The following is a 26,385-nucleotide window of genomic DNA, read 5'->3' on the forward strand; positions in this document are numbered from 1 at the left end:
TCGTCCGGAGGGTTGGCAATCAAGCCCTCCTTATATATACATGATGTGTCCTTGGCATGACGCCTGGAGACAACTAATGATTTTTATACGGTGTAACTGGTGGACAAAACGGCTTTTCAGACCAGGGATTAATTGACAAGTTTAACAGGGTCGATCTAGTCTCCCGAGTTCTTGATGTTGACAAGAGTAGGATGTACTTGTACCTGAACTCCTGACAACTACGGGCCAAGTAATCTGTCAAAGACGACGAACTGAAGGGTGCGTCTGTTGCCCAACGGAGCTTCTTATATTGTGTGATGTCTTGGGACAAACAGGAATCTATCAACACTGGCAATCAATCAACTTTGATCTATACTACCAGCCGAATTCAAGGTGCTTTGGAAAATTGATGTTGTGTTTCCGACCTCGGTCCTGAAAAATGTATGGACTTGGTAGATAGGGATTCTCTTTCTTTTTATTTTTTTTATAGATTTCGGCCGAAGTCATCCAACAAATTCCGTTAATCTGAAACTGAAATGCAGCAGGACACTGGTATTTTCAACGTCATATTGTAAGTGTACAAGGCACAAGTACATTGATAAACTGAACGAAGGAGTACAATGCGCATTCTTACGTCAACTGTTTAAAGCCTTAAAAAAGAGTTCTTATATTCCACACTATTTCAACATATTACTATCTGTTAGCAGAGTGTGGAATGCGGCAAGTCTTTGAAAAAATCCATTACGTAGCCGAGAACGAAAATGTCATGTCCCTTGCCAGCGGTCGACCTCGAAAAAGGCTCGGATCTGTCGTTTAACCGGAAACACAGCATCGTTTTCCCCAGGCCTTACTGTATCTGCACAAAGTGTCTCATGGGAAATTATGTACCGTAACAAGCCCTTTTAAAAGCTATATGTTATAGTTATTTCTTTTAGAAAAATAAATCAATTAAAACAAATCATATCAATCCCTGTGTGTTTTATGATTCAGTAACAGGGTTATCATATAAACGCAATGTTATTACATGAACTAATGATTTTCGAATATTGGTTGTTGAAGCGTGCGGCATGCGATGTATGTAACGCGACTTCACCTAAATCCGCAGGGTAGCATATATCCGGGATTTTTAAAAACGGGGTATTTAGGGATTCAGAGTATTTATGTTGATGCAACATCAGTAATACCGCCAGGAATGCAGACTTGACAAACTAACTGTCTAGAAAGCTTTGATAACCATGCATTCGGAGACGATGCAGTCAGAAACTTTCCTTCCTATATTGGAACATTCGGCCACATCATGATAATAAATAAATAAATAAATCCTGGGAGATTTGTACTACAATGTTGTTCACTGGAAGTTCGGAACCCGCTTCCAACACTGCGCAAATCAGATATTTAAGCATGCTTAATGGCATTCGTAATTGAAGCTTAAAGAGGAGCCCGGCGTACCCTGGATAACGCAATAAGGAAGTACTCCCCACTGTGACCTTCCCAGAAGTTTGAGGGGTGAATTGGCCCCCATAACTACATAAACTCATAAAAATCCCAGACTGTCTTCAAGCTGAAAACGATAGCTGGAGCAGATTTGCATACAGTACTGGTCAAAATTCAATTATTTTTCTCTTGCTGAATTGTCAAACCTTGCTGAATGGCCAAGATAGATGTAACAAAAGTACATGATCAAGGCTAATATACCAGCTGCAACTTTCAGTATTTGGAAAACCAACCTTGTGCTCAAATTCCAAATCTAAGTATCAAAGTGTCTAAATCTCCAATTGTGTCCATGTATTTATATCTTGAAAATATCTTACTCACAGTAGAATAAGCTTTGATAGTTGTGTTTCTAGAAATGTGGCCAGAAAAGAAACCAGTACAAACGGGTGCTATGTACATGTAACGTAACTTACCAATTATCGTCCAATTTATTAAAAACGTATCTATCTTCAAACCTCGTGGACAGAGCCAAAAGTTTAGCCCATGGGAAGAAATATCAGCTCTTCTAAAAAGAAAATGCATAGTCTGTAAGTTTTTCTCCGCCTGTTTAAAGCCGTGCGAGCATGTATTCATACTGAGGTCTATGTTGAAGAATTGTGCTAGGGCTACCATTATCGTCAACTTCAGTCTTTCTCCTTCTAGCGCTATACTTGAAGAGCATAGACCAGAAAAAATGCACATTAACTGTCCAAAGTAGTCTACAGACAAATGATAGTAGAGTCACTATGTTTGTCCTGCCGCTTGCTTGACGCGATGGAAGAAAACATGAGCGGCACGTGGCGTTAACGTGATAAACGCATGGCCATGATGTTTTTGCCGTGCAAAAATGTACCACAAGTAAGGTTCGCTAGGTTATATCAAACCTTCCTCAAACAGTTTTCAACCTCGAACCGCCATGGATAGTTTGAATATCAAGGATAGGCTTAACGTCGGCTACTTTTAACAGATGCTAGCTATCGTGTAAGTTTGAAAAACATGATGAAGTACGCGGTGTCGAATTGCATATGAAATACGTCATGCCTTTCAGACGTTGCGTCCATGCAACTTGCTGTTACTGGTTCAGGTGTTTATCCTGTTATGTCGCTGGACGTAAACCTATTTCCTTGTTTTGTATAAGAAAGAGTTATTACTAAGGATACTTATGACGTTCCTTATTGCTTCTGAGAACTAGCTTTGGCAAAATCAATCTCAAACAATCTTTATTGTGAAACCAACCTTGCAGGCATGTCTGAGGACGCTGAATTTCATTAGATTTCTTACAATTTCAAAAGTACGTTAAAAACATTCCAGTTGATCAGATAAAAACTACATCACAATATTCATATTGGACTCAAGGGTCGGTAAGTGCTCATGAGGAATATATTTGCACAAGTACATCCGTGGGTAGGGCAGCACGCCTGGCTACGCGCAGGTAGTGTGTCGCCCATTCTCCGTTAACGTGTGCAATTGCTGTCGCACAAGAATATCCAGGTAGCTAATTGTTCAATCGCACATTGCCATCGACTTTGGTAGCTTAATGTCGCCATTAGATATAAGAAATACGATTACCTACGATGAGTACGCTTTTTACCTTCATGGCAGGCTATTTTTAGGTCGTTAGGGACATTACTTTGGTTTGTAACCGTCAAAAAAGACCCGTCGCAAATCCCAATAGCACAATAGGCACTGCATTTACATGCTGAAAAACGCGTTTCTTGAATAGAATTTTATCAATGATTTATACCTACCGGTGAGGTCAACATGAAACAAGCAGCGGATTTTGTCCAGGTGGACCAAATCTCAAGCACAGGTGCCATTTATGCCTGTTGCAAGTTTTTAACTTTGACTTACGTTACGAAAACGAATGAATAAAAATCTGTCACAAAAAGAGTGATTTGCCCGAATTTCTTATGTGTTTTGTTCTTATATATTATACGTGCTACAGATACACCCGACCACTCCTCATTTCAGGGTCGCCATTCCTTTACGTATAATCACGAAACGGGCGCCATCTATCGATGGGCATTATATTTGCAGCATAAAGAAAGTATCAACCCCTTGACTTTACACAACTGTCACAAAACTGTTTCACGAATGTTACACAACTTTCTGACAAAACTTTCTGAGTTTTTCTTGCTACATCCTATAGCTTAGGTTTAAAGCCAGCGATATGTAAATGTGCCCTGTCAGGTATTCTAACTGTTTGTGTCTCTCACATCTAACGTTATATTTGTCATGTCTCAGGTGATGAAGTTAATTTAGCATAAGATAAACTCAACGGACTATATATATCATCTTTAAAGATCTTTTAAAGACGTTCAAAAGCGCCTGTTGTAGGACTTTGGGTATCTGAAAATATTCTCCGGAACACATTTTGCCTGATTTTTCCCCTTTTTGACGACATGGGTGGGTGTGTATGTAGTTCAACAGCATAACTCGAAAAGGTGAGTATGGATGTTAATGACATTTGGCAGGTGAGTAGCGGTTGTGGGAAGGTAGGTAAAGTTGCAAAAATATTACCTCTTGTTATCTCGTCAGTTGTATACAAAAGCTTAAATTTCGTTTAGCTGAAAATTCGGCAGCTGCTCTGCTGAGTTGAAATGTATCGTCTTCTTGTCACATTTCTCTGCCATGTAGTGCGCTTGCGCTCAGCTTTGTTATCACGGTGCTGGTGCGTTACAGAGGCTCCGAGTAGCCCATGAAGATGCCCATAAAATGCTAATTTGCTAACCCACACTGCACGAAATGGCCTCGTATCCCGGCGTATACGTACAGGGATTCCTCCGGAAATATTCCATATCCCGGTGCGGATTTAGCGTTTCCGTTAGTTATGGAAACGCTAAATCCGCACCGGGATATGGAATATTTCCGGAGGAATCCCTGTACGTATACGCCGGGATACGAGGCCATTTCGTGCAGTGCCATGTCTACCAAATACTGCAAGCGTGAAAGTTCCGTCAGGTACTACTATAGATTTAACTTTCTTTTGCTTCAATTGAATAATTCATCGGTCGATCGATGTTCCTGTCTTTCTCAGTTGCATATATCACATGGTAAAGTATGAGATAAGACTGTTCTTGTGCAGAAGATACGTATGTCACATACCATCGAATGCTTTATTCATCAAGACATCGACAATTGCAACTGCTGTTACGGATTAATATATCATGAATGATTGTATATTCATGAACAAATTTTAGTTGAAATTTGCCAGTGAAACTTTCACTACATCATTTGGTTTACTTTTCTGTACCACTCCATGGCTCAAAGGTATAGAATTGTACTATCTCTCAGTGTCAGTCTACATCAAATCATTAGTAGCTAATACAACAAAACTCAGAAGCAATAAACACTGCCTAGACATCGATCGATACAATAATATGCCATCCAGTGTCCTCCTAGAAAAAATGCTATTGAAAGATAAGTACCATTCATTGACAGCATGTGCAACTTGTAACGAAGAAAGAATTGAATTTCTCAATAATTCAGATATCAAAGTGTAAGACTAGCTATAGTGCACACATTACCCAAGACAAGTACAAAGACGTTTCATGTTCTTATGTCATGCCCTTACACAATTTATGTCTATCTAGGCTAATACACATATTCATATAATTCCAGGCCAAAAAAAAACAAACACGCAACATAAAGACTCAAGAGCCACGTGTGCTGTATGCCCCCATTGTGCATTATACAATCTACATTATACAGATTGGTATCTAAGCGAAACTAGATTAATGTTACTGGCCAGCGATCGTATACAACGTTTTGCTTTACTTTGGACCTGCCACAATTGTTCTGTTGGGTAATTAACTTTGATTTTTTGTGTCCTTTCTTTTTACCCACTGCCTGGATAGGACAGCACGAAACTCCCAGTCGTGCACAGCCCGGCTTGGTTGACAGCAGTGATGACGACATGATGCTCTTTGTTGCTGTCCACACCGTCCAGGCGCATCTCGGTCTTCTCTGTTTCTCTCCACTGCATGACGTCAGTTCCGGCTGCCTTGGTTCCCATGGAAACCTCGTACACGAGGGAGGAGTTACTGAGGAACACGCCTGTCCAGTCGAACACCATCACTCCCTGCTGGGGCCACCAGCTCCGGAACCTGTTTCCTGTGGACAGGAACGAACATATTCATCAATACAGGAACGAAAATATGGTGCAGATATGCCATATATATCCTGATTGTGTTCTTTTCTCACAAACATTCAACTCCACCATAAGTGTAACACTTACTTCATAAGTACTAATTGGAACTGCTACTATTTTATGTAGGGTTGGTATGGTGATGGGCAAGTGAGTAGAGCGTTTGTATTTCATTCGGTAGGTCGTAAGTTCGATCCCCAACCGAGTAGGTATTGCAAATACTGTTTTCTCTAATTAGCACCCAGCATTAATTTGGGAATATAACTCCAAACCAGTAAACTAGCCCACTGATGTGCTGCTTGCACAATATTGTGCGGTCCAATAGTTGGGCGCCACCCTATGCACCATGACGTGTGGGGCGGACTTTAACCTAACTTTAGTATGGTGTATTCTAAAGGCAATACTTACTTAATTGTAAGTAAGTATTCTAAAGGCATTGGAAAAACCAATTGTAATAAACCCTGGGACAGAACTTACCCATTACCAGCGGTCGCTCAATCTCCACATAAATGTCTGAGGTAACGTCATCACTGACCATGCCCCCATGATTGACAGCCCTGACGTGTACGTCATACCTGTTGTAGCCGTGCAGGTGGAGCCCTGAGAGGGTTGCGTGAGTCTGTCCGTTCAGACCAACATCGATCCAAGGGAAGTCAGTCAAACCAGGACCAGTCACACGGCACTGTCAGGGAAAGCAAGATACATAGATTTAGAATATTTATAGGAGACATTCTATGACAAAATAAAGCTAGTGAAATTTTGCTTAGTCTACAGCCATGTTAGAAATATTGCTTCAATTAAAGATCCCGTTAAGTACGTGGTTGACAGTTTGTTAAGAATTGAGTGAAGCTACTTGACAGGGCCTAGATATGTTTTTCGTTACCTGATAATTCCGTATGCCAGTTACATCAAAGAACCCTTCCCATGACAGGTGGATGACGTCATTAGTAGACTGATGGAAGGCGCGGGACGGGTAGTAGGACTGGGGCTCACTCATTGTCTCTACAATGGCGTGGTCACTGGTACAAAGGGAACAAACAAGTCAAATACTCGTGGCTGAACAAAATCTTTTCCTTTCACAATTTGTGTTTAGTCACCGGTCTAAGATTCATTCATGCTGTGCTGTTCGATGAATACTTAAATTGTAGAAATCACTAAGTTAATGCTTTACTCTAAAACATGCCCAGCTGCAGCTAGCTTTGTTTTCGATATGTTGCAGAAAGCTTGTGATGTCTAGCCAGTCTACCTGTTTGGCGGCTGAGTGACAATGGTTACGCCGTCTGACGTCAAGTGTGACGTCATCCCTGCGTAGTTATGACAGCGGAGAGTGGAGTAGACAGTATCGCCGTGGGTCAGGTGACCGGAAAGGTCAAAGGTGGCGCTGTAGAGTGATGGCTGCTGGGTAAACTGCTGGACCTCTCCTGATCCTGGACCCAAACCTTGTTGCAAAGGAGAATATCCAGAAGAATAAAGGAAATTACACAAAATGCTTTTTTTCCATTTCACAAAAATATCACATAGAAAGAGAAAAGAAATAGACTCGGAGAACTGATACAAACGTAAACCACGGATATATTTTCAAATTCATGATACAGATTACGATGGAATATTCATGAAATTGAAACAAAACTTAAAATTACAACGTGAGTATACGTAATATGCATCATATGAAATCATAGATTGATGACAAATGGCGAAAAAGTATGACAGAATTAACATCCGACTAAAATTAATATGACAGAAATATTGACAAATAAATGCGACAGAATCAGTAGCAAACAAAAAAGCCCAGGAAGTTCAGACCAACATCAATCCAAGGGAAGTCAGTCAAACCAGGACCAGTCACACGGCACTGTCAGGGAAAGCAAGATACATAGATTTAGAATATTTATAGGAGACATTCTAAGGTAAATAAAGCTAGTGAAAAATGCTTTCGCTCATTTTGCTTGGTCTACAGCCATGGTAAAAACACTGCTTGCAGTCAGAGATCCCGTTAAGTACGTAGTTGACATTTTGTTAATAATTGAATGAAGCTACTTAACAGGACCTAGATATGTTTTACGTTACCTGATAATTCCGGATGCCGGTAACATCAAAGAACCCTTCCCATGACAGGTGGATGACGTCATCAGTAGACTGATGGAAGGCGCTGGACGGGAAGTAGGACTGGGTCTCACTCATGGTCTCTACAATGGCGTGGTCACTGGTACAGAGGGAACAAACAAGTCAAATACTCGTGGCTGAACAAAATATTTTCATTTAACAATTTGTGTGTAGTCACCGTCTAAGATTTACCCATGCTGCACTGTTTGATAAATGGTTCAATTGTAGAAATCACTACGTTAATGCTTGACTCTAAAACATGCCCAGCTAGCTGTATTTTCAATACGTTGCATAAAGCTCGTAATTTCTAGCCAGTCTACCTGTTTGGCGGCTGAGTGACAATAGTTACGCCGTCTGACGTCACGTGTGACGTCATCCCTGCGTAGTTATGACAGCGGAGAGTGGAGTAGACAGTGTCGCCATGGGTCAGGTGACCGGAAAGGTCAAAGGTGGCGCTGTAGAGTGATGGCTGCTGGGTAAACTGGTGGACCTCTCCTGATCCTGGACTCAAACCTTGTTGAAAAGGAGTTTATCCAGAAGAATAAAGGAAATTGCAATAAATGCGACAGAATCACTAGCAAACAAAAAGGGCAGGAAGTACACTAAATCAGTATTAAAAAAACCCCACTTAATCAGAATAGATAAGTTATGGGAGCACAGTTTTGTCCGGGTTAGTATGACAGAAGCGATTTATTTCTATGTACAACTCAGCCTCACCTAGCGCTACTTCACAGAAATCCACCTCACTCTCGTCATCAGTGACGTTCCAGTGGAGCGTGATGACGTCAGATTGTTGGAAGTCCACGTCTTCTTCATCACCGCCGTCCTGACGAAAACAGACGTTCAATTGTGATGATGTGTGATGGGTACTTTAAGCAGATACAAGAGGCTCAGTCACAGACTCTGGGTGCCAATACCAATTGAAGAAACAGCGAAATGAAGGCATTTCTTTCAGGTCATGTCAGTGTCCCTCAAGTCGGTTTAGTTTGCACGTCTTACATACATGTCGTAGAGATTATATCCTGGCTGATTCGGTGATAATGCCGGTAGAGATCCCATTAGGAGTCCGTGAATCTGAAGAAATTACCAATTTGAAAGTTTTAACTTTTCAACCTCGATTCATTCCATATTAAACTAGAGTTCCACGACCTCATACCTTCGCCAAATGATTCTAACCTTTATGACTTGTGTATTAGTAGTGTTTCTCATCAATTATAAATCATACCAGTTGATTGTCTTAAAATATAACATGTCCAAAGTATGAGCTTAACAAATTATGAGCTCAACAAAGAAGGTTATGCTAATATTTTTCTATTAATTATGCAAATGAGGCCCGTATTAGCATAAATTGATTCAACGATGTTCACATTCACATAACGTCCCGATGCCAAAAAAAAGTATTAAATGTATGAAATTGCCGTCATTTGCCAGTGTGGAATTAGAGAAGTTACTCATTGAGTATGCAAATTAGCCCACATTAGCATATTTTCTATCTATAAACATTCCTCTCTTCCTCTCTTCCTTCTCTTACAATTTGAATAGTCATATCATGGAACAAAGCGGATTTTTAAAGTTGCCTCATTAATTATGCAAATTAGAATCTGATTTGCATAATTATTGTCCAATCATACTAAGCATCACACAAGCTATCTACATACCAAAAATCATGACCATACATCAAGCCCATCTTGTTATAGTATTTTCTCATTCATTATGCAAATAAGGTCTTCATTTGCATAGTTCATATCAATTAATATTTCTCTCTTCCTCAGTTACATATGTCACATGTTTCAGAGTCCTATCATGGAATTTGGCGGATGTATAAACTTTCCTCATTTATTATGTAAATAAGATACTGATTTGCATAAGAAGTGTCTAATTATGTACATCATCACTCAAGCAATCTACCTACCAAAAATCATTACTATCCATCAAGCCCTTCTTGAGTTATTCCCTTTCAAAGTCAGATGCGAAACCTGCTCCTGCAGTTCCAAAAAAGCCGCTAGGGGGCCCAAACCACACCAATTTGGGGTCCAAAGATCTATCTACCACTCAAAAAAAAGTTCCATAGCATGTCCAGAATACGAGATATCAAAACAGGAAGTTCCGCTGCAGTACCGTAAGAAGCCGCTAGGGGGCCCAATATCTAATCGTTTTTAGGTCTCATCAAAACCTACCAACAGACTAAATACCAAGACAATCCATCAAGGCATTCTCGAGTTATCCTCTACAAACAGACAAACAAACGCTACCCTCTGCATAACCTTCTCGGCGAAGGTAACAAAAGTTCGGCGACCTCAAATCTCCATGAAATATATATTATGCAAATTAGGCCTACATTTCCATAATTATATTTGACTATTTTCACTGTCACATAACTTCCAAATGCCACAAGTATGACATTCCAGTTATCTACCAATATGGAATTACAGTGTTTTCTCAATAATTATGCAAATTTGATCTTCATGTGCATAACTTTTATCTATCAATGTCCCGTTATTTCTCAGTTACAACATATGTTGCATTCTTTAACTGTCGTACCATTGAACGGAGTGGGTTTATAAAATGCCCCCTTAATAATGCAAATTGAATTCTGATTTGCATTATCACCATTAAAAGTAACACTTAAGCTATCCACATAATGGAAACAAGTATACAGGTTTGGTAGTGTACCCCTTTGTGATTGGACCACCAGCTGTTGGGACCTGGGGAATTCTTGTCCCAGATTTGAAACTTACAGGTGTGAGCTACCACAACATGCCTAGAATGGAAGTTAAGATTTTCCTCATTACTTATAAAAATTGAGTCCCAATTTGCATAATTTGTCATTCATTGTGTACATCTCTGTCTAAGCTACCTGAATAGTAAATAACATGAAAATCTGTTGCTCCTTTCTTCAGTTATACTCCTTAGAAGATTTTGACAAATACGCCATTGCAGTTCCACTGACACATACCAGGGGGCCCAAAATCGACCTTGACCTATCTCCTCTCAACACCTACCCACATACTAAATATCATTACAATCCATCTACACGTTCTTCAGGTATGCTGACTTTAAGTATCCGGGTGACACACATACACACACGCAAACACACACGCAGACACGCTCAAAAAATATCCCCATGAAAAGTCTTTTTTCACATGGAGATAATAACATGAAATTAAAGATTCATTAATTCGAGACCACCGTAACACATTCCCAGCAACCTGATCGTGATCGCTGACGAAAGAGACTTCGAGCAAGATCTTTACCGGTAGAATCGGCGATTTTGCCGGATGTAATATGTGACATATGTGATACCTTGATTACGGAGATAACAGGAGGTGTCAGGTCTACCAGGATTGGGTCCGAGTACACAACGGAACGGAGAGCGGCCTCGTTTTCAGCCACGACTGTCACGTGAACAAAGGAACCGTGATTCAGTGTCGCGTCTTCATTTTGCGCATGTGTGTTTCTTCCAACGGTCTTGAAGTCTTGTAGCTGAGTTCAACCTACAAAAATTTAAAAAAAAAAGAATAAACAATAATCAACAATGGCAATACAAATATAGTTTGTTTTTTAAAGTTAGAGCCACTTCTCACTATACTAGTTGTTGAAGTCTAAAAGTGAGGTCTACGTAAATGAAAGTTGCCCCAAAATGATTAAAATCATTGCATATCTTTATCAAGCTGACTAGATCTAGGCAGGTTAATTTGATACAACCTAATGTTGAACTTACTAACTGCAAGCAGTCATTGTGCAAACATGCATGATTATAGAACTGTATACAAGCAACCGAGCAAAGGCCCCAGAAGCTTTTTTGGCGACGCCTCAGGGGGGGAGCCTATTGTATAGTACTGCTTTCGGTTTGCCAAATATTCTAGGATTTTCACAAACGCATTCCCTAGGGAATTACTTTTTGGCAACGCCTTGCAGGTATGGCCTTTTCTATAGCAAGGACGAAATTCCATTGCATACGGCATAGAAAATGCCCTAGTTTGTATACACTTTTACAGCTGTTTATCGATGTTTGAAATAAAGTTTCTGGATGTTGCAATGTATACCCATCCATCACAGCTAGCGCTGTTTCTCAATGTTTCAAACGTTTTTGTTTTTTGTTATCATGAATGACATGCTTGGACTGGCTCTTCTTTTATTATCATGAGTAAAGTTTGATTTTGAAAGGTAAATAAGTCACAGCTTTCAAAGAAGCTGTCCGGATTTTTGCAAAAGGCAGCAACAACAATATGTCACTACGTTTGATTGATTTTTCTTACAAGCTTTGCTTCATTCAATAAGAAAATGATATGCTTGACATACGTATAATTCGAGTTATTTTATCTGCATCTTTGAAGCTTCGAAAGACTAACATAGTAAGGATAAAGAAAGTACACATAGACAAGGCTTTCCGTACACTAAGCACGGTAGACTTTTAAGACGGACTGACTATGACTTCGTGATACTGGCTATGCTAACATACATGTTTTTGTACTCTGCTTTGTAGTCCACTTCAGTAAAGTATAAAACAAAGGAAAACACATTTTTGGGAATCGTGGCACATAATAACAGAAAACTGTGTCATCAATTACTAGAATAAGTGTTCCGAGTTGATCAGGTGTTGCACTAGTACTCGTATCTTCTTGCAAGTTGGTGAGAGCGTGCAATCGTATCACAGCTTTCGTACACACTTATTGTTTACAATATTCTTGTGGGGTTTTCAATTTCAATTATGTATATCCACCCCTAGCCTGTGTTTACACAAGCTCTCTCTGGCGGAGATTAATGACCCCCTTTTGGGGGCGGTATCCGTCGGGCCGGCCGCTAGGAGCGCGAAGTAGTCAGGCTACATCCACCCCAGGTATGATTAGAATCGTCGTCGGCCAGGTTAATTACCTTGTGTACGATTTCGATATACATATGCAATAGATTTGAATACTATATACACACAAAATACATAATGGAATAGACAATATATTAATATATCCGTGGTATAAACATGTAAGTCCGCGATATTTCTAACTAGCGTCAGGTTTTGTCTCGCTGTAGTAGCGGTTGAAGCAGCGCAATCTATTGGCTTCACATCGTGGCTCTGCTACAGATCTGGTTCTCTCTCGTTCCCTTCCTTTTGTCGACGACACTTGTTGTGTGGCTCCCTTGCTCGGTCCCGACGTTTCGGACGTCTGCTACGGATCTCCTAGGGATGCAGCTCGTCTCACCGACATCCAGTAGAAGGTATCGATCTGCCGACTTCCCCACTGACACATCGGTATGTGTAAGATGTGGCAGGAACATCTCGTCGTCATCACTCTCGTCCCATATGGTCCGCCTGTGCAGGTATAGAGACGGAAACGGTCGGTGGAGCTGGCTACCAAAATCAGTTAACAAACTGTTTAAAAGAAGCTATGGCAGCCATCCAATCCCTACAAATATTTCAGTCTGTGAAACCGTCAAATTATGAAATCTTTAAAACTCTATCGGCACTTATGTACATGAAATCACAATAATACACCTTTCTCACGCGGCGGACATGATAGAATGAAGACGAGGCCAATGACGCAAAGAAGCAAAAATAATGTACAGATTTAGTTTCCCTCCTAAATCACATTAAGTTTTAAAATATGATATCCAAGTATCAATAGTACAACTAATGTAATGCACAAAAAAGATGCAGCAATTTAGAGCTTCGCTGACCGATCCCATAGTCTCCGCCCTCCTCTGTCAAAACGTAGAAATGCAAAATAAAAACATAGAAATGCAAATATTTGACAGTCATGCAGCCACTTCCTCATTGGTCGATTCTCTAAATATCAGGTTATCATTGGCTAAACTACTAATTGTGATTGACAGTTAGGATCGGTCTGATGTTTGCCACAAGGGCCTCGTTTTCATTCTATCATGTCCGCCGCGTGAGAAAGGTCTATAGACTATTCCAATATTACCCGAATAAATGTTCATCGTAGTTGTTCGGCTGCATGTGTTCTACGTGGACTAAGTCGCCATTTGAATGGTCGTAAAAGCATGTGTTGCAGAATCTTACATTCAGGAGCTGCTGTAGAAAAAAAACACCAAAAAAACACAACGAACAAAGATTAATATTGTTATACGCTTCTTTTGTCTTTATTGCCAATACATACCAAACAGAAAACACTGTAGAACACTAGCCTCTACCAGTCTCTGCGGGTCGCTGGGAAAATAGTAGAAATTGGCCAAATAGAGTCAATTGTATGAAGGGAGTCGGCTACGGAGAGAGGGTCAAAGAGGCAACCCAGCGGATGGAAATGTTATCCTCCATGGCCAAAGTCCCCCGGCAAATGTTCTCTCTATAGCCGACGCTGTTAGTCTGGTAGAGACTAGTAGAACACCGTGTAACCAATCTGTTCCTAGAAATTTTCCGGTCTGCAAAAGCTCTCCAGTAATGAAAGCTATTGACACCTTGTCAAACTTCGGTCATGACGTAATTAATTATAAGTATCTGTATCTATATAGCCGGTATAAACGCCATTAGGCGTAACACACCAGCTTCGCAGGCACGCGGCGTGGCGGCAGCAGCTGGTTATTTTACACCGAACGGTCTGTTATACCTAGTCCGGCCTCCCCTCCCAAAAGAAAAAAAGAAAAGAAAAAAGGGCACATATACCTAAAAGCATTTTGTTGCAGATATTCTTGTACTATCCTTCCCCTAGGTATATGTAACGAACTAGCCCTCAGGAATGCAATTCACTGGTATCAGTACAGTTATCAGCTATGAACAGTAATGTACCTCCCCTCCTGGCTAACCGGCAACTTCCGTCTGACACCCCTTTTTACGACTTCGGCTTCAGTGAACGAACACAATAGGACTCTGATTTCGACTGCCTGTGTGGTCGTTTCTATATGCCGGCCGCAGTTTTCCGTGAAAACACGTCTTATACATGTATGCAAACTCTACCTAAAACACACAAACTACCTAACCATTTTGGCAAAGGTAAAACAAAATACTAACTGCAAAAACACTACAATGCCACCTAGGTGTCTGGCTGTATGATCATTTCAAACACGACATCAAATGTATTCAATTCCACAGTAGACAATGCACCACAGCCAGCCTCATATATTCTTCTACATTTGTATATCTTAAACAGTGAAAATACGAGCGTATAGCATCAGCGCTGTACATGACGTTGGCTTCAATCATGTACTAGATGCCCGGGTTAAATGTTGACGGTTTGGACAAACTATCACGGCTTCGGCACAAATTCCACAAACTGGTTATTCAACACACGGCGTGGCTCAACTAATCGGTAAAATCAAACTTATCGCCTACCTTCACAGGAATCTGTCATCATCTGCATAAGACTAACCAAACATATTCAAGATTCAATATAGACAAAGTAAAAAATACATCAGCAAAGTATTATAAAAGTAACTGAAATAGCAGTGCCCACCTCCCGCCGCCATGAATGTTCTCCTGTAGAACTAAAGTAGAGTACACACATGTGCTTGTACGCGAAAGCTTGTACATATCCCTCCGCTTCTGGAGTCAGCTGTAATGCAGTGCTACACCATTGTATAAATGACAGAAAAATAAACGTTACCCTGGTACTTACTGCAAAATTATATTGCAATCTGGGAATCATGTTATTAGTTTGAAAACGAATACAAAATCAATATTCAATAAGCTTTGAATATGTCTCGCACTTCTTTCTGGCGGCGTTTATATACAATCTGTCCAAGAGGATATTTGGTCTGATTTCCGTGGGGACAAGTGTACTGTAATTCTTGTTTTTTTCACTATAACTTTATGTTCACAGCTGTTTTCACGGTCACCTCTGTACCGTGAACTTATCATCCCAGTGATAAATATGTAGTTATTATTTATGATTCCTTCACACATCCGTTCTGTAAATCACTTGCCACCACCGTGAACTTAAACTTCAGTGAAAATGTCCATCAGTCTTACACCGTGAAATCTTTACTACCGTGAAGATACAGTGAATTACGGTTTTAGGGTTTTAGGGTAGGCGCCTACACCCCAGCCCAAAATTGTAGACTAATAGAGGGCATTGAAACATTGAAAGTGTTGTTTTTTTTTGGTGTAAAGTATTGGCAAATCTGGGGTGGCTATGACAGGTCAGACTTCACACTTGTAGAATTTGTTGAAAAAAACTACCTTTCTCTATCTTTTTGTCTTCTGGATCCCCGGGAGATAGTGAAATGGTCGCGAGCGGGCCCAAATGGAATGACTCAAGGGCTCTGGCTCGGGGGGTGTTTCCTTGGAGAATAGCTGTATAGAAGTTCTCGTAATTCTGTTAGATAACAGTCGACAGAACAGGTTAGGATTTGAGGGTAATTTTCTTGGTCAGAATCTTTGATTTCTGAGATCAAGGAGGTTGCTTAGATAATCACACCTTATCATATGTCTGTCAACTTCTCCATAGGGATGCATGCATTTATGATTATAGGGACAAACTGTAATACCCTACTCCCCCTTCTATCTTCGCGTATAATGTATGGTCAGACAGGGGACAGTTCACGAACTGTTCACTAACCCTTCCCTGTAGGATCGACATCAGATGTATGTACCAGATTTTCCAATTCTTTCTGAGTTAAATGCTAATTTGAATACTGTAAATGCGTTTTGAGTTTGCGTGGTTATTCATTTCGCAGTAGGGGAAACAGTAGATGTATTCGCGGTGATTCTAAGTTCGCGTTTGAAACAATAGTAGCGCCAAAGTCTTAGATGGACAAAACGTTTCCCGGTCACCTAAGGTCCGCGCTGAAAAGTTCACCGCCAAAGTAAAACCACCGCAAACAGTTCTTCATTTCCAGTACATGGATGACCAAGGAGGTTGGGATGACATCCACAAATACATGAATTTTTGTAGCCTCCGTTGCAGACTCCTTCCGACTGTTTTCTTTTTTACGTTACCGTTTTCTTATTTACCACATATTATTATTTTTTTCTTATCGCTGGCCGGCCAGCAATAGCTAAAAACTGAAGAAAAGAAATGTAACGATGAAACTGTAACTTGAAAAAGAAAACAGCCGCAAGTACTCTGCAAAGGAGGCCACAAGTTTTGGACGTTTGAAGAAAAAAAAGAGTTAGGCCATACTTTAAATGGTAAAAAGATGCGAAATGAGAAATTAGAATTCATGCTCTCAATTATAAAAATGTATATTTCTGAAAACATATACTAATGTCGCAAATGCCAAAGTCAAGTCCAGACTCGAAAAAGACTGCACTAGTATATGTTTTGAAATAACAAAATGAAGAACCTATATCTCTGCATGCCATACTCTGTGCTCTGACCAAATAAATTTCATAATAAAAGCAACTTTTCTTTTGAATATTTTTCAATAGCACGCTCCCATTAGCTGGGTTCCCAAGAGGATCTCATTCATATAATCCAATCAACTTGGTCTTATACATACAGCAAATTACTTTCGTCAATAATGAAATGTCATCGTTGGATTTAATAAAAAAAGTGCTAAAAAGTTTTTTTAACTGCAAACCAGTGACCAAAAAACATGTAGCTATATTTTGTATATGTATTTAGGAATCAACTAATTATCTATATACATACAATGTTTTGAACATAGGTAGAGTATACGTAATGACTATTGTTACAAAATCCAATAGTTGAATTCAAATGGTAGGGAGTCGGGATGAATTATTACCTTCGCCGAAAATGTTATGCGTATGTATGTATGTGTGTGTGAACAGCATACTTAGGACAGCTTCTGTTATTTGAGTGAACTGGAACATAGGGCTTACGGAACATTGAGATTTCGAAACATAGAGATTTCGGAACATAGGGCGGTCACCGATGTAAACATGCAGGCTTTGACTATGCCATCGATCTCAGTATGAGTATATAACGTTACAGCACGATAGATTATGACAAAGCTGTGTTACCAACCGATTATAGTTTGTCACAAACTAATACAAAAGTTGAGCCTTTGCTTTTTTTATTGACTGTTTGGCAAGCGTTGCAATTATGTAAAATGAAACAGTAATTTTATCAAGGAACTTACCACGAGGGGGCAGATCTATGAGATCGATGCGATCGGGCTGGAGTTGACTGCATCCCGCGGTGGCTTCTGTGTCGGTCCCGGTGGCATCAGGGTGGATACTTCATTTACGTTTGGAGTATGCTGAAATGTTCTGAGTGGACGTGACTTCAATACCTGACCTTTGTGAAAATGGAAGCGTCTTAAGGCTAAGCGTTTGGGACACCTACCCTGCGCGTCCCAAGTCATTCCAAACGGGCAAGGCTCGTTTTTGTCCGCCTCGTCCTCGTCTGGGCCGTTTAGACTACGGCCAAGAGTATATACGTATACATATATATCTCATATGTCTTTTATCCCTTAGTCTAGATATTTGAACGTTGGGGCTACACTAAGATCTGGCAAATTATGCTAATTAAGACTTAACTTGAAAACTTTGTGGCACTTGAAGGTATCGTGAAGATTAACACAGTAAGATATAAATCATGCAAATGAGGACCTTCTTTGCACAATTCTTACGTCGCCGGTGTGTTTTTTAAACACCACTCTTGTTAAAATTGTTACATAACATGATATTTCCTTTAGTATGGCAATCGCAATAAGGACATCCGAATATGCAACTATCAGGTACCGTATTAAGACAATTGTAGATGATATACCGTTAGTTATACCGGTATGTTTGAGAATCAGTACTATTTGTATGATAACCTTCCTTTACGTGTCACGGATGTCATGTTAAACCTGGTGCCTAACGAAGTTAATAATTCCGTACCGTACTACTGTTGCGGGTGTGCCGTAAAACACCCAGAACGAGTAAACACATTGCAACATATATACTACGTATACATCCCTTTACATAATTTGTATGATTCATACTAATGTAATTATAAAAGCTACAGAAGAAGCTATAATTGTTATAAGATCACTTTGCGTACATCCATATTCATTGAATCTACTGAGTAAGCGATTGGTATGATTACTTTTCAATTTGAACTCATTCAGAATATTGACCTCATATGTACGTACATGTATGTATTATATCATTTATTTGTGTATTGACCTTACCTGTATATATTCTTTACTTTACCTTGATTTCCAGGTCTTATATAACAGCAATGTTGTGTACATGTATTGAGCAATCAATAATGTTCAAGAGGTGTTTTTCTGTGCAGTAAATTATAGATCTATTTCTGCTGTTGAATATATGTTTTGCCGATACCAAAATTTATGTGCCCAATTTGAACCACGAAACAGTCCAGAAATGTTATATATAGAAGTTTAACAATTACAGAGTTTGTCATTTAAGTATTCTTGTTACTGTTCTTTTCTTTGTCATGTATATATGTTCTATTCATATATGATTTCAGGAGCGCAATAACTCCAAATGCCTCCTTGTTACATTGCCGACGCAGAACTGCCTGAAATGTAGCATGGTCGGTGTTACAGACGTGACGCATTTTACGTGTTACAGACGTGACGTAATATTCGGAAACTAAACTGTAGCATATCTGAGTCCGGATATGTTGCGTTGTAAACTGTTCCCGTTTCCAATCATAGATATTTATCCGTATACACTAGCTGTCCGTAGCAAAACAACCCCGTAAACGCTGTGGAAAACTCGGAATATTAGGGTAATATTCGGAAACTTAAGTGTTGAATATCCGAATTCGGATACGCCGAGTGGAAATTTGTTCCCGTTTCCAATCATAGATATTTATCCGTATACACTGGCTGTCCGTCGTAAAACAACTCCGTATACGTTGCGGATAACTCGAAATAGTAGGGTAATATTCGGAAACTAAAGTGTTGAATATCCGAATTCGGATACGCCGAGTGCAAATTTGTTCCCGTTTCCAATCATAGAAATGTATCCGTATATACAGGCTGTCCGTAGCAGAAAAAAATCCGTATGTGCTACCGGAAACTCGGTATTTTCGGAAAATATTCAGGAAATAAAACGTTGCATATCCCGGACTGGATACGCCGAGTGCAATTTTGTTCCCGTTTCCAATCATAGATATTTCTCCGTATACATAGCCTATCTATATCAGGAAATTTCTTGATATTGTCGGAAACGTGATGATTTCGGGAATTTTCATAGTATTGAAACGCCCGGAAATGACCCCCTTTCGCGCAGTGAGATAAACTGTACTAAACAAGATAACACGATAGCAAGCACTATTTACCAATTGCTGATGTCACATGTTCGTAAGGTCATCTGTCAGAGTTGATTGGAATATTGGAGTAGTGAAACTGTACTTTGTTTACTTGAACCCTACTTGAACGCTTTTTTTTGCATCCTGGGAGTGTGTGTGTGTGTTCAGGTCTGCCCCTCCAACTCTCAAACTACTTATCGAATGACCATCAAATGTTCAGAGAGTGGAATAATTTCTTAATGTCATTTGCCTAAACTTTTAAAAAGTGTATTCTCGTTAAGCTCAAAGGTATGCGGCAAACTTTTCACAAATGGATGTCAACAGAATATCAATATCAACTGAGACAACTGTTCTCAATAGCAATAATACCGACGTTAAGATGACGTCATAAAATGATTATGAAATAGGACTGTTTAACAATAGCTAATGGTTTAGGGCTGATCAGGCCATATGTAAACCCCAAAACAATGAAAATAGATTCAAGACGTGTATTGAAATGTTTTTTTGGGGATCTGAGTATGGTTAACTCTTTTATTATTCTAATCATATTCAATTTTGTGTCGTGAGTACATTTAAGCTACTAATTTTTGGTTCCAGGAATGAGAAACGGAACTACCTTGGTGGTAGGTTTATTGACGGAAGAAGATGTTTCCACTGAATATACTTCGGACGCGTCTGTCAACTTCAAGTCCTTCATTGCTAATCCTGACTTTACTGCAGGGTTTACCGACCGCTGGCTTAGGCACAGGTATAAGTGATCAGTCTACATAAAGGGGCGAGGGAAGGTTCTATCAAGTGCTTTTCATTCAACCCTTTTCAAAACATTAACCTTTTGGGGGCACATAGAAAAGAAATTGTTTACATAAAGAGTGATTGGGTTAACGTGTTAATTTACTACAGTGTCTTCACGTGTATATCCTTGTGGAATTCGTTAATTCCGTTGTACATTTGACTTAAATTGGTTCCCATGATGTTTCAGTCATGAAACATTGTTTTGTTTACAGAGTTAAACTTTGGTTTGGCGTGAATTTCTTCGTCACCACGCTGGGAAATGTCGAGATACCAGGTCCCATCAACATCACTGTGCCAATCAACACAACAGAGATAGAGCCGGGACTGGAACCACGACTGCTCTACTGGAACTATGGTAACATACGTTATTTGTTGGTATTTGAGACTACCGTTTGTGATTAAGGAAAGTTGCACCTGCATTCTGAATGTAACCAAGACCATCCAGCTACATTGTGCCCCTAGCAACTTTTGAATTGTCGTTGTGCGAAAGAAAACATATATTAAGAAGATTGTAACGTATCTGAGTATTTGCAGTAGGCGCGTTGTTCATTCAAATCAAATATTGAGTCAGAGAGATAATGTAGATTTCTTTTAGTAACTTGTACGGCTTTTTTTAAATAACCCTCAGGGAATCTTGACCTTTTGCATAATATATGGGGTGATTATTTATGAATGAAGCTCTCAAAATGCATTTCGTTTAATTTTTTTCGCTTATTTTATCTTACAAAACCTACTGAAGAAATACAAGAGTGGCAAGATGCACAGAGGACCTGTGACAGAGGGATGTCGGTACAATCTATGGTTGATTGGTCAGACCGTTACGCCCATTTCCAGGTCAGCACTGCGTTTCTAAGATAAGTTTAAGTCATAAACCATTTTGGTGACTTGAAATCAAAAACACTCTTGCTTTTGCATTTGCCCTTTGTGATGAATTTCACAGAAAAAGTTTGTGCAGAATCAAGATAACTATTGAACCAAACAATTTATCTGTGTATCTATTGAGAAAAACTACATGGATAAGTATTTTCCATCATTATTGTCAAACACGTCACAAGATATATTTCCAACAATTTCGCCGCCCTTTTCAGGTGTGCAAGACCGATGTTAACAACAACAAAATAGGTTCTGAGCAAGCCCGGGTGCCTAGAAGTGTACAAAACACTGAACAAATCTTCCAAGGCCCGGCACACTTCGCCCTCGCCGCTGTAGAGAAGAGCTCCTCGAACTCCTGGCCCGTCATCGTTTCTCACAGTCGCGTACAAGCACAGGATGATGAAAAAAAGGCAATTTGGATCAGATATTTTGACCTCGATGGGGATCGCCTTTTTTTTTCAATCTCCGTTCCACCCTTGTTTAGAAATGTCCGACTTCAAGAGGAGGAGGTTTGTAATCATGGATTTGAATTGAGCACATCTATCTTTTGTCATCCTCAATTTTAAAATCTGATATGAAATAAAAACAAAACCAATCATAGGGTTTGCTTTATATCACCAAATGATGCTAGTGACACAAAGTCACAGGGTTCTTGATTATTTTGTTGCAACACGTCTTGTATGTCAGCTCATGTTGTCATGTGTTTTTAATTGTGAACTGTTGGTTTTCAAAAGTACATATCAGACTAGCACTGCACGAAATGGCCACGTATCCTGACGGATCCGACGTATCCGGAATCGGGCCTCATGACGTTTCCGAGCGAATCCGGAAAAATCCCAGTTCACTGCTCGGATACTGAGGTGCCCGCAGATCCGACCAATTCCGACGCCGTATTCCTCTGGATCCGTGATGCGCCTCGGATATCCGAAAATATTTGTGCGGATCCCTCGTTTTTTTATATTTGGAATGTTCGGATTGTTTGTATGTCGGTAGTTGTTTCGGATCCTGACGAATAAATACACACGGCACGGCATGATCTCATTTCCTGACGAATCCAGCAGATCCGGAATTACGCATTATAGCAGACACGGAACGTTTCCGATTGAATCCGATGCACTTCAGATCCGACAATTCCGGCGCCGTATACGTCTGGATCCTTCATACGTTTCGGGTACAAATATGGAACGTTTCCGAGCAAATTCAGACAAATACCAGGTACAGCTCAGATCCGGCAATTCCGACGCCGTATACGTCTGGATCCGTGATGCGCCTCGGATACCTGAGGATATTTGCGCGAATCCTTCGTTTTCAGATATTTGTCAATATGGCAGAGATAATCGGATTGTTTGTTTGTCGGTAGTTGCTTCGGATCCTAACCAACAAATACACACTGCACGGCATGATCTCAGATCCTGAAAAATCCAGCAGATCCGCAATCGTGCATCATAGCAGATACGGAACGTTTCCGATTGGATCCGATGCACCTCAGATCCAACAATTCCGACAAATCCTGACGTATCCGGAATACGGATTCGTGTCCAATCTCCCACAAGACACTGCGTGTCATGACGTCAGGCGCGAGAAACGGTTTTGTCGGTGAACAGCACGGAGACAAGAACGGCGTTTCATCACTCTCTGTGCTTAACATGGCATCGTCAGAGTCTACAATGGTCGACCAGTGATTTTTAGTGACTTGAGAGTCGAAGGGGATTCGGTGTAAACTCAAACGCGCGGCATTGCGAAGTAGTCTTCTTCGTGCATGCAATATTCGTCGCCCCCCTCCCCCTTGTAAAGTTGGTAGGGAGTCGATTCATCATTTAGAGGGACTGCCCTTTGGTAAGTACAAATTGGAAAATTCCTGTTTCTAACTAGTTTGAACGTCAGTTATCCTCCTATTGTGGCTTGACATATCATCGCATTTGCATGACATTAAGAATTGTCCAGTCGACCTGCACTTCTGCACCGTTAGGATCTAGGAAATTTATAGCTTTCAATTTGTTCGTTCTTGCCAATGGTCAACAGACATTTGTGTCTGGTTAACGTTTCAGATACAACATAGCAAGCGGTTGAGGGAAAGATAATTAAAGATATCCTGTAACGGAAGAGAATGTCATAAGTATTTGTCCCACAAAGGTCCCACAGTTTGTGGATAGTGAGCTGGAACTTATGTGGAGGTAGTAGTGTGTTTCAGTGATTATTGCATTCAGTTATAGCTGTACATGTTTGATCAATATCATATTCAAGTTATGAATGTAAGTTTGACGTATTCAATTAAACGATGCCAGATTCATTTTTTACAAATGTGATTATGTGATATGTTTAATATTTGTCATTGTTTCCCTTTATATATATATCCTATACAGCATCGGCAGATACTTCCTTCACGAATGCAGCACATGTTGTGAGGACCTTAGCTTGGCTTGGAACAAAGCAATCAGCTGTCAGATGCTCAGAGTACCTCAGGCTCCTTCGGTAAGGCTTAAGTCCTTCATTGGTACACTTCAATGTTAGCTGAGACAGGCATGATGGATACCCAATGTCCCTTGTTTTTTGTTAGCTGCTGTGATGAAACGAAGCCCATCACAGCAAGGAGGTTATATAGTCTATATAACCTCCTTGATCACAGTTATGTCAAAATCATGTGACATGTTACTTAAATACTAAGGATGTGAATTGATATTTATTCATCAATTGGTTATATCATATAGGAACTGGTTCATCACAAGATGAACTCCAAGCTGAGTCCAACATGCTAGATACAGAAGAAATCAGCCTTGCCTGTACCTTACCAAGAGTGCATGGAAGAAGTGAACTCAGATGTAGTCAGAGAATGGGGAGAGGACGATTATACAAATGCAGTTCCACGGCATATACTACTTACGTGTAAAATGTGGCGTGTCATCATGGGAGTTTTTCAGACAGTATAATGTTACTTTGAAGTTTCTATTTTCAACCTCTGTATTTGAAAATATTTGTATCTGATATCTTTAAGACGAAGAACTGGCCACAAATAAGGCTTTAATTACATGAGTAGAATATGTAGAACATGTAGAAATTTTGGTCCAAGTGCACTATACGGCAGTAAATATTACCACCATGATGTGATGGTTGTTAATTGTAATACATTTTGTAACAATTGTGCTTACACAACCCCAATTTACCGACATTAACCTGCATATGCAGAGGTGCTTTGAGTATGTGGATGTCCCTCGGCCTGTCTTAAACGAAATTGATTATTTAGCCACATAGAACTTCCGTATTGTATTTGATAGTTTTGAACTTAGAAATGCATATATGTTGAAATATGAAATAATGTTACATTCAGGCTTTCCCAAAACTTCCTGTCATTGAATAATAATGTTTTGGGTATCGTTAAATTAAGAATGCACGCGTATTTATGAATAATTATATAATCAACCATTCTATCAAACTTTGTGTGTTTGATTTGTACATATTCGTGGCAAATACAAACATATTCAGAGTCACAATATGTCAAAGATTGTAGAAAGTCTGTATGTTGGATCAGTCTGTATCCGTGGCAAATACATACTGTACGTATCTGTCAGGATCTTGGGCAATTTCGTGCAATGTACGGCCCCATATCCGTCGAAAATTCCTATTTTTGTATTCCTCCGGATCTGAGGTTCCGGATCACAGTCCGCTTGTATCCGTCAGTATCCGCCATTTTCTTTTAAAAAATACAGAAAACTTCCTGTACGTATCCGTCAGGATCTCTGGCATTCCCGTACAGTGTACGGCTCCGTATCCGTCGAAAATACCTCATTTTCGGATTCCTCCGGAAATATTCCCGATCCCGGTGCGGAAATTTTCGGATCCGTTAGGTTGGATTCGTCAGTATCCGTCAGTATCCGCCAAAAATACAGAAAAATCCCTGTACGCATCCGTCAGGATCTGTGGCATTTCCGTACAGTGTACGGCTCCGTATTCGTCGAAAATACCTTACTCTCGGATTCTTCCGGAAATATTCCATATCCCAGTGCGCATTTAGTCGGATCCGTCAGGTTGGATCCGCCTGTATCCGTCAGTATCCGCCAAAAATACAGAAAAATTCCTGTTCGTATCCGTCAGGATCGGTGGCATTTCCGTGCAGTGTACGGCTCCGTATTCGTCGAAAATACCTTACTTTCGGATTCTTCCGGAAATATTCCATATACCGGCGCGGAAATAGTCGGATACCTTACACGAATCCGCCTGTATCCGTCAGTATCCGTCAGTATCCGACAAAAATACAGAAAAATACCGGTACGTATACGCCGGGAAACGAGGCCATTTCGTGCAGTGTAGGAACCCCAAACATTCCCTGTTAACCATTTAATCTTGTTCACCTTGCGCCTTTCCTTTCTAGGAATACGCAGTTGTGTTCTACAACCCTTGTCTTGACTGTTACGGCACAGACAAGTTCAACATTTCAGCTGTAGAGACGTTACCAGTAAACATGAACCCGCACAGCATCAACATAGAGCTCGTGGTGGAGGTGGAGCCCCGCAATGACGACCCAGTTCTAATTGTCCTTGTTGAGGATGAACCCGCTTTGATAGTTCCGACCAAACGATTAGACCTGACAGTTGAGGTGAACCGTGTGTCCAATGTGTACTACCGAGACCTCCACGTCGTTGTGGGAGCATACGATGTCGAAACGGCTGACACAGTAACTCTGCAGTTCAGTGCTGAAAGTAATGACACCGTGTCCACATCACAGCAGGAACGGCGGGTTGAATTAGAGCCTGCCTGCACCACCAACTCTACGTGGTTTTCAGTTGTTCGAGAACACAGCAGAAACGATTCCTCAAGACGTCTACATCTGGACCCGTGTGACATTCAGGCACCGCATCCCGTACAAGACATGGCCTGGGTATTCACTACCCTCACCTA

At 40.3% G+C, this 26,385-nt stretch overlaps 1 protein-coding gene and 2 long non-coding RNA genes across 3 annotated transcripts; 1 reads left to right on the forward strand and 2 right to left on the reverse strand.

The window, feature by feature from the left end:
* Nucleotides 1-4,526: 4,526 nt before the first annotated feature.
* On the reverse strand, nt 4,527-11,455 carry LOC136429590 (uncharacterized). The gene is made up of 7 exons (XM_066419425.1): nt 11,450-11,455; nt 11,006-11,185; nt 8,420-8,528; nt 8,023-8,215; nt 7,667-7,802; nt 6,077-6,281; nt 4,527-5,565 (listed from the first exon to the last, which is right to left on the reverse strand). The coding sequence occupies exons 1-7, from the start codon at nt 11,453-11,455 to the stop codon at nt 5,291-5,293; spliced, it is 1,104 nt and encodes a 367-aa protein (XP_066275522.1). The 3' UTR covers nt 4,527-5,290.
* Nucleotides 11,456-11,820: 365 nt separating this feature from the next.
* On the reverse strand, nt 11,821-15,208 carry LOC136431525 (uncharacterized). Its single transcript, XR_010755079.1, has 3 exons — nt 15,109-15,208; nt 13,624-13,733; nt 11,821-13,010 (listed from the first exon to the last, which is right to left on the reverse strand). It is a non-coding gene; the product is annotated as an uncharacterized lncRNA (long non-coding RNA).
* Nucleotides 15,209-22,668: 7,460 nt separating this feature from the next.
* LOC136431526 (uncharacterized) lies at nt 22,669-24,483 on the forward strand. The gene is made up of 3 exons (XR_010755080.1): nt 22,669-23,328; nt 23,856-23,964; nt 24,201-24,483. It is a non-coding gene; the product is annotated as an uncharacterized lncRNA (long non-coding RNA).
* The last annotated feature ends 1,902 nt before the right edge of the window (nt 24,484-26,385 follow it).

The sequence above is a fragment of the Branchiostoma lanceolatum genome, chromosome 3, assembly GCF_035083965.1.
Source record: "Branchiostoma lanceolatum isolate klBraLanc5 chromosome 3, klBraLanc5.hap2, whole genome shotgun sequence".
Classification (NCBI taxonomy): Eukaryota; Metazoa; Chordata; class Leptocardii; order Amphioxiformes; family Branchiostomatidae; genus Branchiostoma; species Branchiostoma lanceolatum.

Bases quoted from the DNA above. Each gene is read 5' to 3' on its own strand.
- LOC136429590 (XM_066419425.1), bottom strand. The intron at 8,529-11,005 runs GTATCACATATG...TGTTTTCGTCAG, and splicing joins CTGTTATCTCCGTAATCAAG to GACGGCGGTGATGAAGAAGA. The intron at 5,566-6,076 runs GTAAGTTCTGTC...TCCTGTCCACAG, and splicing joins TGAGCGACCGCTGGTAATGG to GAAACAGGTTCCGGAGCTGG.